Here is a 14840-nt window from a genome sequence, read left to right as displayed (position 1 = left end):
TGAGCCACCCAGGTGCCCCTGTGTGCCTTTTTATATTAATTTTTTCTGGGAGGTTTTGAATGGATTTTGCATTCCAAAATATCTACACTGGAGCTTAGGAATTACAGTCAAGCCCTTTGCCGATGTTCTTTTCTGTTCAGAAAACTCAAGAAAAATCAGAGCAAGCCCCAAAGGATGGCCACAAGCATGTTGATAAAGACACTTATACGTTGGTCTATTTTGTTTAAGCATCACCTTTTCTCTGGTCCATCACAGGCGTCTATTACTAATGCAAATACCCTTGAGCCATTTTGCCAAAACAATGACTAATAGCATATTTATTCAAGTATAAACCAGTCCGTTGCAAGGTAGAGACGCAAGCCCTGAATACAGAGAGCCAGGGGGAAGGTTATGTTAGAGCAGGTGTATTTCAGAGGATGCCACACGTCCCCAGATGGAAGTCCCCTGTGCAGTATTGTTTTCTTACACAGCACAGTCACAAAGAAGGAAAGCTTCTGACTGGAAGCCAGCTGAAGAGTAACTTGCCAAGCAAAACACTGAGGATCCAATGCCAACATCTCCAGTTAATTCTTCTTGAGGAAGGAGGAGAGTCTCCCTGGGATGAATGAATATTTTGACTTGGTGATTAATCACAATTATGCTGGAAAACCTGCCCGTGTGTTTTCTCTCACAGGGTCCTCGAATACCTTCCTCGCTGCCACCGTCTACAAAAGGGGCCCCTTTAATTGCTTTAATTGAGAAAAGACCAGGAAATGGAGCCAGAGCTCCAGATGAGACATCTATAATAATAGTCCCTCCGCAAAAGACACCGTAATATTCCATCTGTCTCTTAGTGTTGTGAAGGGGGCGGAACTTTCCCCAAGTCTTCCCGTTGAGTGGTCTTCAGCCTCCTCACCACGCACTCACTCACTGAGCACTCTGACGAGATTTTAGCAAATTTTCTCAACTTGACTACCTAACGGTAAGTCCATTCCGAAAGAAGAGTTTACTAAGTCCATCGATTCTCTTTTGGCAGGCTGACAACTCCTGGATTTGAATGGATTAAACCCAGGAAAGATTTCCTATGCCAATTCAGAGGACACTCCCCCCAGATTCAGAAAGCTTTTCTTAAAAACTCCCAGAAAAGGGGCGCCTGGGTGGCTCAGTCAGTTAAGCGTCCGACTTTGGCTCCGGTCATGATCTCACGGTCCGTGAGTTCGAGCCCCACGTCGGGCTCTGTGCTGACAGCTCGGAGCCTGCAGCCTGCTTCGGATTCTGTGTCTCCCTCTCTCTGCCCCTCCCCTCCTCATGCTTTGTGTCTCTCTGTCTCTCAATAATAAATAAACGTTAAAATTAAAAAAAAAAAAAACCAACAACACAAAAAACTCCCAGAAAAAGAAATGATAGGGGGGAAGGAAAGAAGGGTTGGTGAGAAAGAGGAAGTAAACCACATAGAATACATATTTCCCGAGCCAAAAGGACAAAACAATTCGGCTAACGTATATTAACCTTTATTCTATGACAGAGACATAAGTAATTTTGTGAGTTCATATGACCTGTACAAAAGACAAAATAAGATATTGCACTAAGTTTAGATATGGGATATTTGGATGTAATATTAGCTAAACAGATAAATATATACAATTTAAGGAATTAAGGCAAAACCAGATGATACTTCCAAACACAACAGAAGGCTTGAAAAATAGGTATAATTAAAAACAGGGGCATCCCATCTCCAGTTAATAAAGTGGTCAGGTCTAAGGGAAAAAAATCCCTCAGGTTTTTAATAAAGTGGCTGTTATCAATCATGGTAATGCAAGCGGAGCAAGAAAGTATAAGATTTCCCAGGGAGGAGGGCGATCTGGTGGAGGTTCTGGGGGCTGAGCACTTAGATAGAACTCGGGGAAGCAACTTTTTTCCTTGTCAGATTTATGATCTATTCTTCCTATTAGAAAATATAATTTGGAAAATATGACTCTTTCACATATATAATTAAAATACAACTATGAAGCATTCTTTTTTGTTAAGGGAAGTCATGTTGGTGATCTCACAGGGTAAATTTGCGGGCAAGCCATTCGTTACCCTATTGGTAGAGAAGACACAAAGCCAGTCACTGAAAAAAGCAATTCCCAGTTACCTTAAGAGAACAAAAGAGACGAGTTCCAAAGGAATAAAAACAAGTGTAATCAATATATCAACACAGCATACAATTCTTTGGCAGGATCATACTAACCGTTGATTGCAGTCAGAACTTGAGAGTTTTCTAATTCTTAAGACCCGGTCGCCAGTCTTTTAGAAACAAAGAAAGAAAACGCCACATCTGCAACGAATTCAGTGATTCCAGGAAATTAAATTCAGAATGAACCTTGCAGACAGCTTTTAAACTGTTAACACTTGAGCACAGATAGGTATTGTCTGCTGTGAGTCCCCATCCAAGTATACTGAAACACACACACACACACAAATCATCTGCGAGACTGTGTATCAGTTCGGACAGGCCTAGGATCCTGAAAGAGAATCCATATTCACCCATGAGAAACCAATAAAAGACGTCAAGCTGATGATGAGGAAATGATCTTCCAACAACTCAGGGGTGGGCCACCCCTCCCCTGGATCAACATCGCGGAGAGATCAAATCCTATAGGGGAAACACCAGAAAGCCAGAGAACGTGGAATACTGCCAGCCTCCAACCAAGTTACCTTTCTCCAGTTTTAGGTAAACTTTATCCTCCTTATCCAGGTAGAGGAGCACCCCATTAGTGGCAGCTTCGCGGGTAACATCTTTGTCCCCAGCAAAGGCAGATATTACCGGCTTTCCATTCAACATCAGGTTAACCTACGAGAAGAAAAAAAAAAAAAACCAAATCACTGAAAACATCTGCTGGGGCTAATGAAAAATGCCTAAGAGGAAAGACCTGGTAAAATAGCTGATGTTCAGTAAATTCATCCTGGCTGTGGCGGCTACGCACTTAGTAGGTCCACTGAGCTGATTTTTTTTTTTTAATTAAAATAACTTTTAACTTCTCCCATAGAAATTTCCTGAGATGCCTACAAAAGGATACCACCCATGGAGAGCGGCCTAGCCTCGCGGAAACTGGCCTCCCTTCAACACATAACTTAAGCTTGTGGTCTTATTTACTTGTCATATTTGATAAGAACCTTCCGGTAACAAAGCAAGCCTGAGGCTTCCCAGTATATTAGTAAAAAGAAGCCCAGTGTCCTTGGCTCTGATGAACCCAGATACAGCAAGATTCTATCAGCTTCCTTTCAAGTTACTAGTCAGCTGCAACAGGGACAGTGCCACAGTTCATTTAAAATTATGGGGGCGCCTGGGTGGCGCAGTCGGTTAAGCGTCCGACTTCAGCCAGGTCACAATCTCGCGGTCCGTGAGTTCGAGCCCCGCGTCAGGCTCTGGGCTGATGGCTCAGAGCCTGGAGCCTGTTTCCGATTCTGTGTCTCCCTCTCTCTCTGCCCCTCCCCTGTTCATGCTCTGCCTCTCTCTGTCCCAAAAATAAATAAACGTTGAAAAATTATGGAATGTGTGTGTTTGGGGGGGGGGGGGGCTCTTTTTCTGTTTGCCCTGATAATGTGTATTAAAAAATCGTGATCGGGCAGCCCGAGTTGCTCAGCTGGCTAAGCGTCTGACTCTTGATTTCGGCTCAGGTCATGATCTCACAGTTCTTGAGTTCAAGCCCACGTTGGGCTCTGCGCTGACAACAGCGAGCCTGCTTGGGATTCTCTCCCTCCCTCTCTCTGCCCCTCTCCTGCTCGCTCTCACTCTCTCTCTCAAAATAAATAAATAAACGTAAAAATGATAGTGATCACCACTACCACTGAAGATTTTAATGATGGGTAATTAGCAAAGAATCAATAATTCATAAACTCATCATTATTATCAAATAATAAACTCAAAATGTGTTCACTTTTCTCCCCACTACAATTTTTACTATGCTGTGTTAAATATTACATACATTTCTAAATATTGGGGCTTGGGAAAAGCTTTTCCACACTAGTAAATCTGTTTACTAAATATTCGTTCCTTTTGTGTTAAAAAAAAAAAAGCACTTTAATTAAATCTGTGGATGATAAATCCATTCACTAGGATATGTAAACGTGGGAGAAGAATTTGTAATCTATCATTCACCTGGCGACAGTATACAACACAAACATTGAGTGTATGATAAAAAGAATACTAGAATTCCACAGACATGCATCGGTGCCATTGGGTGTTAGTATATTTGGGTATCATAGGCTAGGCTTTGAGTGTAAGGTCAAGCCCATATCCCGAGAAAGCACAACACAAAATATGTTGCTCACTGTGGAAGTGAAATCTGTAACAACTTCCTAGCATCAGAGTAACTGAGGATAAACTCTTTAAAACATACGCAGAGAACACCCTTTGTAAAAAGTATATTGAGTAGTTTGCTGCTTCACAGATTTGTTTTCAATGGTTAACTGTATCTCACGCAGTTTAACAATAAAAGCGAATTTGTTTCATGTAATAGATACTTGTAAAGCTCTGCTAGTCTTACAACTTTCTTCACATTCATTTTTGCATATGGGTTAACTGAAGTCGGGATCTCAGAAAGTGATCTGTGTCACTGAGTTTTTACTAAGCCACGTTTTTTAAATGGTTGCTTGTTAGGACGGTAATAAATTCAATTGTTTATTTTTCTATATGTTTCTTGTCATAGCCTTAATGGATGCTATAAAGAAGAAAACTGGAAATTAACTGTTTTGAAAATAAACTATAAAGATGGTTGTTTATTTTTACAATGAAAACACATCTTGAGATAAACGCTTAAATACATAACCGCTGCCAATAAACACTGTTGCTTGGGGGAAGAGAGGGAACAGGTCAAAACACATACCTGGATTGTTTGGCTCTGGTAGACTTTAATTACATGAAAGCTGAAACTGTAAATTCCTTTTCTTGGTGCTACAAAGACAGACTCCAGGGTGAAAAAATTACCCACATTTACTAGGATCTACAAATAAAAAATAATGAAGAACAGTAAATTATTACAATATTCTCTTCTGTAACTAAGACAAGCTTCCTTCCTTCCTCCCTCCCTTTCTCCCTCCCTCTTCCTCTCTCTCTCTCTCTCTCCTTCTTTATTTCTTTCACAAGTAGCTTAAGAAACCATACAGAATAAAACACCGTGTTCTACTTCTTTCCTCTTTAGTGACTTGGAAAATAGATTTGTGTAATGGAAAGTTCTTCTGTCTTCTAAATGGTAGAGGAAAAAAAAAAAAGAAAAAGTAACTGCTTTGCATTCATGCCTCAATTTCCAGCGAGGCCTGATGGCTCTGGAAACATCTAGATAACATGTGAGGGCTTATAAATATTAGCTTTACCTTGAGAGTCAGAGAAAAGGCATCTGCCCTGTATTTATATTCCCATCCTCTACAAGCCTTTGCAATGTCCAGAGGTGACGTTTTCAAGACAGCCAATCGGCATCCATGGGCTCTCTGCAGTCATTCCTGGACACATCACACAGAGGCCCGGGCACTCCCTCCACCATGTGACATAATCCATGATACTGAGTAGTGCACAGACTGATCTGAATGCCTGGCCCTCCCCTGAGCCTCTGCCAAACCTCTCCCAAGATCCATGGCCATTTTTTCATTGCTGTGCCATCTAGGCCTTAATTACAATATTTTGGCAATGACTCAGCCTTTGCAGGCTGCCAAAAAGTGGAGCATGAATAAAGACAGGCTGTGAAATAGGTGGCCTTCTTCTGTTCCTGCCAGTGTTATCCATTATCCTCTTATCAATCACCTGGTCTCTGCTTAAACTTCAAGGGTCAAAAATGAAAAGTAACATAAGGCGCTATTTCCGAAGAAAGCAACAATGCGCTTTGTATTTATTCCAAGACATGCAGCCTGTTTCTACCGGTTATGAAATTAACTCTGAATCTCAAGAAGTGACCTCTTTACACCAAATTTGCAAATGTCACATAAGGAAGTCCCTTCCTGTGGGAAAGCGAGTGGGAATGTTTGGGGCTGGGAAGTCGTAAAATACCTGGAGTTTAATCTAATTCTCTCCAAGAAATAAATCTATAACTGGCATCCCCCAAAATCAGACGTCCCTACAAAGAGACACTTCTACTGTATCAGTGGCCACCAACAATGCTATATTCCTGCCAATATTAAGCCTTCTGCATAACTCCCTAAAAATATACTATCCCCTCTAAGCAATGCACCAGAATATAGTAACAGGTCAAGCAGATGCGCCAGGCTCAACCCTTGGCTTAAAACACATGTATGTGTGTAATTTTATTCTGAGATTTCACTTTCTTCCAAGTAACCATCAGATTTCTTCCTCTGACCTGACGATCAATGAGCTTTCAATAACCAATCGCCACTGTGCCACACTCCCCAACAGAGATGTTGCAAAGATTTTTTTCAAGCACATTGAAAATAATTTGAGGTACTTAGTGGGGACTTCCTGAATCAGATACAAGTAGCATAATTCATTAGCAGTAATGGAAGTGGCTGATTAGTGTTGACTACACATAAGGCTGGATGTTGACTCTACGTTGTAATTAGAGCATCCAGGCACATAGAGATCCATAACTAAATGTGTCTTGTGGTCTCTACGATGCATGGCTCTCCAAAAAGAAGAACAAACCATTCTCCTCTTCTAATTGACGGAAAGGTCACGGAAAAGAATGCACCGTTCAGCGTATCATACGGTACCCTGTCCGCAATCGTCCAACATTTAATTAAATGCATTGAAATATAACCCAGGGCTGTGCTAGACTTTATTTCCATCAAGATGGAAAATACTGCACCAAAACCCCAAAGGGACTGCTTAATTCTTTAAAAATTATAGCTATCTGAGAGTAAGCCCCAGAGAAGCATTCTCTGTCTGGCCAGCTGGAGAGTGCATTACTTAGGAACAATTAAGTAAGGAATGGAAATGTCACCTCATCCCTTCCCAGACGCATGTTGCAGCATCATTTAACCTGTGCTCCTACACATGTGACTTCGCATACAACTGTGAACTACACAAGTGCCTCTGGAACTAAAAAGACTCTGGGTGCTGTTAGGGTTGAGATTACAACCCCGGAGTCAGTTTTCAGTTTTAGGATTCCTTGCGGAACCTAGGCTGATGCCCGGTGGCGGGGGGCGGGGGGGGGGGGGTGGTTTCTCATCAGCCAAACCCCAGAGCTCCCGGTGGCTAAACAGAAGCCACAGATTTCATCAGTTCCTCCCCACCTCCTGCCCTCAACCCCACAGTCTGTCTTTCCCTGGGAATTTGCAATTCTCAGAAAGGACAGGAGCAGAGGCAGGAGCGGCGGTTTCCCAGCGCTTCCCAATGGGAGCTCCCCGCAGCCGCCCTTCCTTCCTCTCCTTGCCTCCACAACTTTTCTCCAAGTACCACAGGAAGGCTTTTGGCTGCAGAGGCGCCTGCAACGTGTGTGTGTGTGGGGAGGGGGGGGATCCTGCCCGCAGAAAGGTGGGCGAGATCTGACCCACGCCATTGCTGCCCACCCTCTCCGGCCACGTGCGAGATCCCTGCAGAGAATGTGGACCCGCGAAGCTCTCTTTGGGGAGAAGCTTCTTTAGCTGCGGGGAAACCAATCGTTCATCCGGAGACCGCGAGGGTACCGCGGGAACGGCCTCGGCGGCACCTGCAGAGGAGTCTGAGCGGGGGGTCGGGGGGGGGGTGGGGGGGGCGGCAGGCTCTGGCCAGGAGATTGCGAGGTCCGGGGACCAGGCTCCCGCGGGCTCCTATGGACCTGTTGCTGTGAAAACTCGTCCTGAGCTCTGTCTCTCCTTGCTGGGCTCAGCGCTCCCAGCCTCTCTCCCGCTGTCCCAGCCGCCTCCTCCAGAGGCCAGGAGGGAATGCGGGGCGGGGGCGGTGGTGGGAGAGACAGAAGTTTCAGACCCAGGCGCATTTGGAGAGCCGAGTGCCGAAATGATCTCCCACATCCCAGTCAGATCAACTTGAGCCTGAGCAGGCAGCCCCCGGTCCGGGCTGCCGGGAGCTCGCCCCCCGCCCCGCCCCGCCCCGTCCTCCGCCACCATGCAGACACACACCCGGCACCCTGCCTCCCTCGGGGTCTGACCTGATCGAAGTAAATGATGCGCGTCTTGTTGCTCATCTCGGACGGCTCATGGTTGGTGCTCCGCACCGCCGAGAAGGCGACCTTGGAGTTGGCCGCCCGGACCGAGATCCCCAGAGGCGAGGAAGAGGAGCCCTTGGAGTCCGTGGCCGGGTTCGAGTCGCACACCACCAGACACTTGCCCTCCAGCACGATAGGCTCCGTGTCGTTCTGCGCCCAGACGGGCAGCCCCGGCAGGGTGAGGGCAAGCAGCACGGCCGGCACCACGGACAGCGCCCGGCGCCCGGAGCCCATGGTGAGCCGCGTGAGCCCGCCGCAGCCCGCCGGCGCCTCTGCTCGCGCGCTTCGCCTCCTACCCCGGGACCCCGGCGCTCGGGAAGACGCCCGCGGCTGGACCGAATGCGCTGCAGGGGCGGCGGCGGCGGCGGCGCGCACACTTCCCCCAATTCTGTGGTCTGAAGTCAAAGTCTCCGCTCGCGCTCCCTCGCCGGCTCTGTTACCTTTGTCCTTTAAGGAGCTCATGCAGAACCCCCTACCCCACCCTCCTCCGCCCAAGAATCAGCCCTACCTGGGGCCCCCGCACCCACCCTGGCTCCTGGACATCTGAAAGTCACCAGCCCCCCACACTCACACCTCAAGGAGGAAAACGGGAATAAATTCTCACCCCAAACCCAAGCACCCCCAGGTGGACGGCGGAGCGGGAAAAACAAAGGAGGCTTGTCCAAAACAACGCGAAACAAAACAAAAGCCTCGGGGGGTGGTGGGCGCCGAGCGATGCGGATGTCGGTCCTGGACGCGTCGGGCTTGCGGCACGGACGAATTACACAGGCAGAAGGTGTTTCCCGGACTGAGAAGAACGCGAGGCTGCGATCATGACCCGGACCCTAGCGACTCCCACTTTCGCCTGGTCAAAAATTCCCCGCACCTCGGCGCCTCTCGGACGTCGGCAGGTAGGCGGCAGCCAGCGGGGTCCCGGGCACGGAGAGCACAAATTCGCGGGATCAGCTCCAGGGCGCAGGGCGGCTCGGCGGCGGGGTCCTCTCCCAGCCGCTGCCGCGCGCCCGGAGTCCCTGCGCACAACTTTGTCTGTCCTCGCGCAGCCGGGAGGGCGCCAGGCGGGCACACGCGCGCTATTTATAGGAGCGCGGCGTCCGGCCGGGTCGGCCTCCAGCTCACCCCGCGGGCTCCCGGGAAAGGGGGAGAAGGGGGCGGGTGACCCCAGCGAACGGCTCTCGCCCGGCGCCGAACGCACCCCGGAGCAAGCACGGCGCACGCCGCCGCTGTCTGCCAAGGTCCGAGGCCGCCCAGCCGGGGGAGCGCGCGGCGCGGAGAGTGTGTGCCCGGAGAGAGGCGCGCACAGCCCCGCGCTCGCCCGGCTCCGCGCCTGCTCGCCCCTCCTCGGTCTGGGCGGGCGGAGGGGGCTGCGGCTCTCCTCGCCCCTCCCCGGCGCGGCACTCCGCCGCCGAGCGCTCTCCGAGCCGAGCGCGGGGCTGCCAGCCCGGGGTGCGGAGCCGGGTGCGCGGCGGCGCGCTGCCGGGGACCCGGGGACCCGCCGGCGTCCCGACCGCGGCTGGCCCAGAGCCGGCCCCAATGCGCCCTGGCGCCGGGCGAGCCCTGGGGAGCCTCGGGGCGGACCCAAGCTGGGGGGCGGGAAGGGGGGGGGGGAGACTGGGGGCGCCAGGAGGAGGTGCTGGATGCCTTCGGCTCCGGGAAGAGGAGCCTTAGAAGCTGTAGGGGCGCGCGCCTTCCAGCCCACCCCGCGAATCCACCCCAGGCCAGGCCAGAGAAAGAGTGTGAGAGAGTTAACAAGGGAAGAGTAAGTCCTCCGAAACCGGATCCCCACAAAAAGGCCAACTCCACTGCTGAGAACACAGCACCTTTCTCCCCTCCAGATGCGCCGCCCTCCCTCCTGGGCCACCCCACTGCCATCTTGGCCTCTGATTGGCAAGATTTATCTTTCCGCAGCCACCACTGGGAAGGAAGGGCTTGTCTTGGTCTGGCTGTGAGAACTTGGCCAAGTCACTTACCCTATCTGAGAGGGCAGGACTCCACTAGGTAAGGTCCTGTGCTGTTTGTTAGTATGAATCTAAGCTCCAACCTAAAAGGCCTTCTGAAGAATGGCACCACTTCCCCAAGCACTGATGTCCACCCTAAGCCTGGCATGGCTTTCCACATAAACCCTTGCTACACTGGGTGAATCTCTTCAGGTTCTTAGCGCAGTGGGCTGGGGTAGCAGCTGCAATGTCCTCTCATTTGATGCTGTCTTTTGAGAGCAGAGGCAGGATCCAATTTCTGGCTCCTCTTTCTCTCCTGTAGGGACAGGCACCGCGCCTTCCTTTTCCAGGATATCTGCTTAGGAACTGGGACTTGGGTTGTTCAATTCCAGGCTGGAAAGGGTTTGAGAAGAAAAGGTCCGTTGGCGACAGAATTGTTAAATCCTCAATAAGCTGTGTTCCCCACCAACCCCAATATCCTCTCTGTGTCTTTTGCTTCTCTGGGCATCTTCCTTCCTGCAAGAACTCAGATTGAAAGAAACTTTTCCCCTCCTACCTCTTTTCCTCGCCGCGAGTATTTATTCACAGCCACCAGATCCAGCAGATTGACCATAGCAGGGACTCAGTTGATTACGGAATGACTAGATGCTTCCAAATAGAATGTAATTCTTCTTCATTCACCTAATAGTATAAACTGGTATAAAGGAATCTCTCTCGGTAAAATTCAAAGTCAAAGCCTCCTAGGTAACTGGAGATGAAAATCTTGGTTCCCTATAAAAGACATCCCACTATTCAGGATGTTGTAAAGATGAGGAACACTGCATTTTCTGTTGACTCCTACTAGGAGAAATGAAATGACATTGTGAATCATAGGTCCTGTCTCCTTTCCCACCACAGCGGACTGAACAAGGGTAGCCTGTGGGTTCTACTGCTGTGGATCCATTTTATACCAGAAGCCCATGACTTGTACATCCTGACTGAGCACATGAGTTGGGGCTACCAAACTTTCTCTTTTTGGGATCTGAATGAGACGCTGAGATGGCTTCCAGTAAGCACTGGGTCCTGCAGAGGAGAGGTCTGTAATCTCCTGAACTGGCCACGGAAGAGCCACATTCAGGTTGACACAGAGGAGCGTGTTGGAAGAAACAGGACTGACCGCACTTCTAGACAGAAGCCAGTTCTGGAGACCATGCACTTCTGAGAGATGGGGGGGGGGGGGGGGGGGGGGGGGGGGGGGGGGGGGGGGGGCGGGGGAGGGGAATGAATAGTGAATCTCCAGTCCTGATTCCTGCTCACAAGAAGTCCAGCGACGCTCTCGTCTAACTTTGCGTTCCTGGAAAACCTCCTGTGTCCTTGCAGTAAAACCCATCTCACGCGAGCTCATTTGAGTAACCTACCCTGTTCCTTGCTGGCCCGAAGCCTCATTAGAACAAAATCCCAGAAATCAGACCACATGTGGACACACATCGCCTGCCGGAAGACATGAACAATCCAACCCCCTGCCCATGGGAAATGTTGTCCTCGCATTTGGGGAAGGGAAGCATCACCTGCTCCCCACCCTCGCCTCCAGCCCCAGCATCCCCAGGAGAAAAGAAGCAGGATCAAGCCCAAGTTCAGCCACTGCACAGATCTGTTTCTTTCTTTTCCTTTTTTTTTTTTTTTCCATTTGAAAGTGTTAGAAAACTTCCTATTAGAAAACCTCCTTCTGACTCAAATGTTTCCCTGCTCTGAGATTCCCAAATGATAACTGATGCCCAGGAATTTTGTTCTTAGACCTTTAATGATTTCATTTCTCTGCAGTTGGGCTAAACTTGAAGTATATTAGTAAAGTATGTTAGAATATGAACTGGTCTTGCCTAGGAAAGACTACTCCTGATGTCAGTAAATTCCATGACTCATTGTGTGACCATCCCTTAGAGGAACCAAGTTCCAAACAAGCCCAGGATAATAAGGATCATGAGCGATTTTCTGTTTCCGAAGAAAATGTCTTGAAGAAGGCAAAGATGGACACATGGTATTGACCTCAAAGGACCTCACCTGAAAAATAACCCCATGGTTGAATGCAAGAAGAGTCTGTGCATTAGCACCCCAGGTCAGTCATGCCAAAGGTGGAAACTTGAGAGAGAGGGAGGCAGGGAGGGAGGGAGGGAGGGAGGGAGAGAGTGAGTGCAGTGGGAGAAACTCACATCACCAGACTACAGTCCACTGGGACACTGAGTTACCCTTTGCCCTCTTCAGTGATACTGACCAGCCCATGCAAACACTCTGCTTCAAGGGAGAATAAGGAGCTTGTGGATAAAAAGGCTCTGTGAACAACCTATACTACGTGACCCCTGAAAGTTTCAGAGGGTGCCGAGTAAATCCCCAGGACCCCCTCTGGAGACACGGAGACTACCGACTTGCTTTGCATGAAGAGGGTATTCTGGGGAAAAGTAGATGGATGACTTAAAACCCATTTCTAACCGATGTTATGATTTAAAAATTGCTTGAGACACTTCACCTCTACAGTCCCTTCCAAGTGCCACGTTGGACAAGGTCCGTGTCTAAGGTGCCAGCAAGCCAGTAGGCTTCTGGGTTACAGGTGCAGACAGATTCCAATGCCTCTCTTTGGCCTTCCCATGATACCCCACACTCCTGTCATTCATTGTATCTTTCACAGTTTTCTGAAGTTGCTGATTTATTTGTTGTGTTTTCCATGCATGGTCAACTCCTCAGGAGCCCAGGCTTTAGCAGAGAGCCCGTAAACGGGGAAAAAATTAAAAAGTTTATTGAAAACAGCAACATATCATTGCATTTATTTCTCATAGAAGAAATAATATGCCACTTATTCTCTCTGATACAAGTATGATAGGAAAAGTAAAATTCTTTCCAAAATTCGGGGGGGGGGGGCAGGCTTGAAATGTTTAGTCTACCTGTAACTACCAAGAATGGAAGGCCAATGAAGCACAAAAGGGATTTATTGGAAGGACCCTATGTCAGAGTCCAAGGGCAGAAGTGAGCCTTGAGAATGAAATGAAGCCTCGTAGATTACCCAAAACATTGCCTGCCTCTCTCTCTTCCTTCCTCTCCCTCTCCCTCTCCTCCACCCCCTCCCGTCCACCTCCCTTTCCCCCTCTCCTCCTCCTCCTCCTCTCTCTCCCCACTTCCTCTCCGTCTCTCCATCCTTATCTTTCCCTCCCCCGCCTCCGCACATTTGTGTTGCTCTTTCGCTCAATGCCATCTAGCTTCCTCTGGAGCCTACCTGACGCACAATGGCAACAGACACTCCCAACTTTACACACCGCAGATCCATCCACCCAGAGGACAGACACCCCAGGATCCCCGGGGTAGAGACCCACTGCCCCATCTGATACCAAATGCCCACCCCTTGGCCCGGGAAGCAGAATTTGAGTGCACACAACTGATTCCCAGCAAGCAGGTATGTTGCCAGAGCAGGGGTCAAGGGGCGATTCCTAGAAGAGTGGCACAAGTGGCAGGTGGTGGCATGGGAAGGAAAAGATACGGATTCACCTGTATTGTGCGATTCCACGTTAACGGTCTGGAAGTCCCTACACATACAGATATGTTTGAATAAGCAGAGAGGAAAAAAAAACATGAAAAGTTAGACAGCAAACTGTCAGCATTGGAGGAATGACAAAGGAAAGAAACCCCCTATCCACGGGGCTCAGACGTTTATTACTGGAGTGGCCACAGCAAACATACAGGATATTGTGGTTCACGTTTAAAATATTTTTTTTTTTACTTTTAAAAATTTAATTAAAGTTTGGAGAGAAAAGGAACTGACATTCTTTCTCATATGCAGCATTGGTTGAACTGCAATTTTCTTTATTTTGTTATATTGATCCAACTCTAAGGAATCATTCACTCAATGTCTAGGCAGATGCCCATACATAGACGGCCTCGCAGCATATGTTTAAGAAATAAAATTACACTGCAACTAGTAAAGCTCTGATCACATTTTAGAGTCAACCGGGCTCTTTATGTAACATATAGGGAAAGCCCCAGCTCAACGCATGATTTGTACGTGGCCACGGTGGGTTTCTGCTGCGTACATAAGGAGGGTGTGAATGTACAGTCCAAACCAATGGGCCCCGGTTGTAAGAATCTGCTGGAAGGCTTATCATCAAGGCAGACTCTCTGTCCCTGTGCCGAGATGATGGTTTTGCCCATGAACTGGGGAATACGTTTATTAACTAGCACCCGGGTGACTGTGAAGCAGATGGTGCTTTGACTTTGTAGACGCTGCTGGTGGGGTACAACCACCAAGGGTCCATCTGCAGTCAGGCTGATTAGCCTTTTGGTTGAAAACAGGGTATTTAGAATCATCTTTGTCTCCTATTAGCTTCATGTCCATGGGGAAAGTTAGAAACCTTCCTTTAGCCAGGAAAATGGCAATCATAAAAATAATGCCTAGCCCATAGCTCCCCATGGGGACTGAACAGGGAAATGTACGCAGGGCACCTAGCACAGTATCAGGAACCCAGGAGGCATTTAATTACATGTAGTGATTATTACCGTGAATTTACGGAATCTATTAATGACTAAAGGGGAGAGGCACACGGCAGCACTCTGGACCAAGGCCCATCAGTGGTTGGCGAGCACTGGCCAGAAGTCAACCCCACAGACGTTATAAGGGGGAAGAATACAGCCTGCCCAACATGTGACAGAGACTCAAGGTTCAGACACCCTGTGCAGAGAGAGGAATCACAGCCACATGTTCAGAGCAGGCCCTGCCATAGGATAAGTGCCCGAGAGCGACAGCTATGAGACCACAATGCATGCCTAAAGCCCT

The 14840-nt window shown here is 48.7% G+C and overlaps 1 protein-coding gene across 1 annotated transcript; it reads right to left on the bottom strand.

The window, feature by feature from the left end:
* Positions 1-1474: 1474 nt before the first annotated feature.
* CBLN4 (cerebellin 4 precursor) lies at positions 1475-8591 on the bottom strand. Its single transcript, XM_043553637.1, has 3 exons — positions 8058-8591; positions 4851-4967; positions 1475-2815 (listed from the first exon to the last, which is right to left on the bottom strand). Exons 1-3 carry the CDS (start codon positions 8574-8576, stop codon positions 2618-2620), a joined length of 834 nt encoding a protein of 277 aa, XP_043409572.1. The 5' UTR covers positions 8577-8591; the 3' UTR covers positions 1475-2617.
* Positions 8592-14840: the final 6249 nt, after the last annotated feature.

This window comes from Prionailurus bengalensis, chromosome A3 (assembly GCF_016509475.1).
Source record: "Prionailurus bengalensis isolate Pbe53 chromosome A3, Fcat_Pben_1.1_paternal_pri, whole genome shotgun sequence".
Lineage (NCBI taxonomy): Eukaryota > Metazoa > Chordata > Mammalia > Carnivora > Felidae > Prionailurus > Prionailurus bengalensis.
This window is presented reverse-complemented; position numbering and strand designations above follow the sequence as displayed.

Bases quoted from the DNA above. Each gene is read 5' to 3' on its own strand.
- CBLN4 (XM_043553637.1), bottom strand. From the start codon at position 8,576: ATGAGCTCCTTAAAGGACAAAGGTAACAGAGCCGGCGAGGGAGCGCGA. The intron at 4,968-8,057 runs GTCAGACCCCGA...TTTTATTTGTAG, and splicing joins GCATCATTTACTTCGATCAG to ATCCTAGTAAATGTGGGTAA. The intron at 2,816-4,850 runs GTATGTGTTTTG...TTCTTCTCGTAG, and splicing joins ACCAGAGCCAAACAATCCAG to GTTAACCTGATGTTGAATGG.